The 2,351-nt window shown below is 33.5% G+C and overlaps 1 protein-coding gene across 1 annotated transcript; it reads right to left on the reverse strand.

Annotated features, from left to right (window-relative positions):
• Positions 1–666: 666 nt before the first annotated feature.
• LOC108915890 lies at positions 667–1,596 on the reverse strand. The gene is made up of 2 exons (XM_018722040.1): positions 1,422–1,596; positions 667–1,334 (listed from the first exon to the last, which is right to left on the reverse strand). Exons 1-2 carry the CDS (start codon positions 1,594–1,596, stop codon positions 667–669), a joined length of 843 nt encoding a protein of 280 aa, XP_018577556.1.
• Between the last annotated feature and the right edge of the window lie 755 nt (positions 1,597–2,351).

Below are 2,351 nucleotides of genomic sequence, written 5' to 3' on the forward strand. Positions count from 1 at the left end.
TAGAACGCCACCATGCCAATGGTTTTGCTTTTACATTCTCATTCTCAATTAGATGTTTAGAAAACATATATGGTTTAAAGGGTGCACACTTTGCCTGGTAATTAATAATAATTGGCAATGCTTCTGGATGGTAGGTTTCTACATATTCCATGCCAGTTTTTATTTGCTTTTGACTAAGTTTATTTCCTCTAAAGCGATGATCAAGCAAATTTGCCAAAAAATGAGCTGGGGTCAAAGCCATTTCCATACGCTCCTTGACTTTATTCATATCACTTACCGAAAATTCTCCATTTGCTTGTTCAGTCTCGAATTCTTCCAAAAGTTCTATCCATATCTCTGTAGCCTCTCCTATAGTGCAAGTGTTTCTTTGGACTTTGTCCAAAGCAACTGCGATATACTTTAATTTTTTTAAATAGTCTTGGGCATTTGTCTTTAAATTGGTGTAGTTTACAAGCTTTAGTATATCATTATCAATACTTATTCTGTTGGTTGAGCAAACGTCGAATAATATTGGCCAGTTTTTCAAGTAACTTTCCAAGCAGTCCGATAAAGTATTCCAACGAACATCCTGAGGCAATACAAGAGCAGAACCATCAGCTTTTCGGAATTTTGCGCTAGCAAAATGTACATTTCTGAAATATTTACAAACTTTTTTGATATTACCCTTTATTCCTTATAAGTTATTATATCTTTCCTGTCTAATTCCTCAAACAGATCCCTTCTCATTTTGGTCACATTTGCAGCGTTGTCTGTGACTATACTAGTTACCTTACAATTATATTCTTCACATTTCATAATTGAATTTTTAAGTAGCTGTAATAAATACTCGGAAGTGTGACTATTCCCACTCGTATCAATGGACTCTATCAGATGCACCCGTTCACTTTCTATATCTGTGACACATACGCTTATTATAGGTTCATTATGAACGTTGCTCCAGCCGTAAAGCGCTAAACAAACCTTCTTGTTGCATAAATTTTCTTTAATTGTTGTTTGTACTGAATTATGAACCTTATCAAGCAAGTCGGTTGAAACAGAATTCCTATTTGGTGGCTTATATCCAGGACGTAATGCATTTATCATCTTTTTAAATTCGGGATGTTCAACTGCACGAAGTGATGTGTTTGTTGCATATAAACATCGGGCTATTTGTAGATCCAACTCATTCTTTTCTGATTGGCTGGTTCGAATAACAAAGCTTGAAATGCTGCTTTTAGAAGTAGACGGTTTTGGCCGTTTTGGGGTCATCACAACGTCACTGTCATTTATACATAAAGTGCTATCGCTATCAATAACAGCGATTGTTAATGCTGACGCTGACGCTGACATAGACTCTGAAAAAAAGAGTTTAACCTTGAGAGTTAAAAACAACACCGTTATATGTTATACCGAAAAAATAAAAGTTTAAAATTTAAATTTACCTGTATTATTATCTGGGTAAGCATCCCTTGAATATTTTTGGGCTTTGGATATCTCATCTAGCGTTAAATCCTCATTTGATTCGGAATCATAGATAGTTGACATTGGCAGCTGAGAATTTTCAGATGGAACACATTTTTGAATATGTTTCTTCATACGCAGTACTAGTCCAGCCATAATTACTCTACATTTTTTACATTTAGCAGTCACTGATTTTTTGTTATTATCTTTAACAACATCAAAATATGACGAAATAGCATCTTTCTTCCTTCCCATAGACATTTTTCAAAAAAAGAACACCACAAAATAACTTACTTAAATAAATGACTAACAGTACAGTAGACGTTATTGCAATAGCCAACTTGCAATGCGAATTTATAAATAGTCTGTGGTTCCCCAGGCCAATGGTTCCTCATTGCAATTGGTTTTCTTATTTCGGGGATTCACCGGCACAGCCTCTTGGCGGTGGAGCGACGTAGTTCGTAACATAGCTGATCGCGACAGTTTAGTACAGAGTCGGACTTCAAATAAGGTATCTGCTATTTAGTAGAATAAAGAATAATAGATCAAACATTTTAAATTAATATTTGTTTGAAAAAATATGATTTAACAATGTTTTTTTTCTAAGTTTTATTTGTTTAAAGCATAAAATTTAAAAACAAAAAAAACATGTTTAAAACAAAAAAAACCGGTTAAAACAAAAAATACATGTGTTTTGTATAAAATTAAAAAATACATGTTTTTTTTCAACCCTGATCCTCTACCTAATATTTAATATAAGTTTTTGCCAAGAGATAATTTACCATTTAGCTTTGCTGGAATAACACAAATTTTGGTAATCTTGCCATAGTTATAGTTTGCTTTGAATTTAGGTTTGCGTTCTTCAAAATATGTTTGACGAAGCTGACTAATTTTGAACGTTTGACAGTCTA

This window comes from Anoplophora glabripennis, unplaced genomic scaffold (assembly GCF_000390285.2).
Source record: "Anoplophora glabripennis isolate ALB-LARVAE unplaced genomic scaffold, Agla_2.0 scaffold1784, whole genome shotgun sequence".
In the NCBI taxonomy this organism is placed as follows: domain Eukaryota; kingdom Metazoa; phylum Arthropoda; class Insecta; order Coleoptera; family Cerambycidae; genus Anoplophora; species Anoplophora glabripennis.

Coding starts and splice junctions, on each gene's coding strand:
- LOC108915890 (XM_018722040.1), bottom strand. CDS start 1,596: ATGGCTGGACTAGTACTGCGTATGAAGAAACATATTCAAAAATGTGTT. Junction 1,335..1,421: donor TTACCCAGATAATAATACAG/GTAAATTTAAAT, acceptor TCTTTTTTTCAG/AGTCTATGTCAGCGTCAGCG.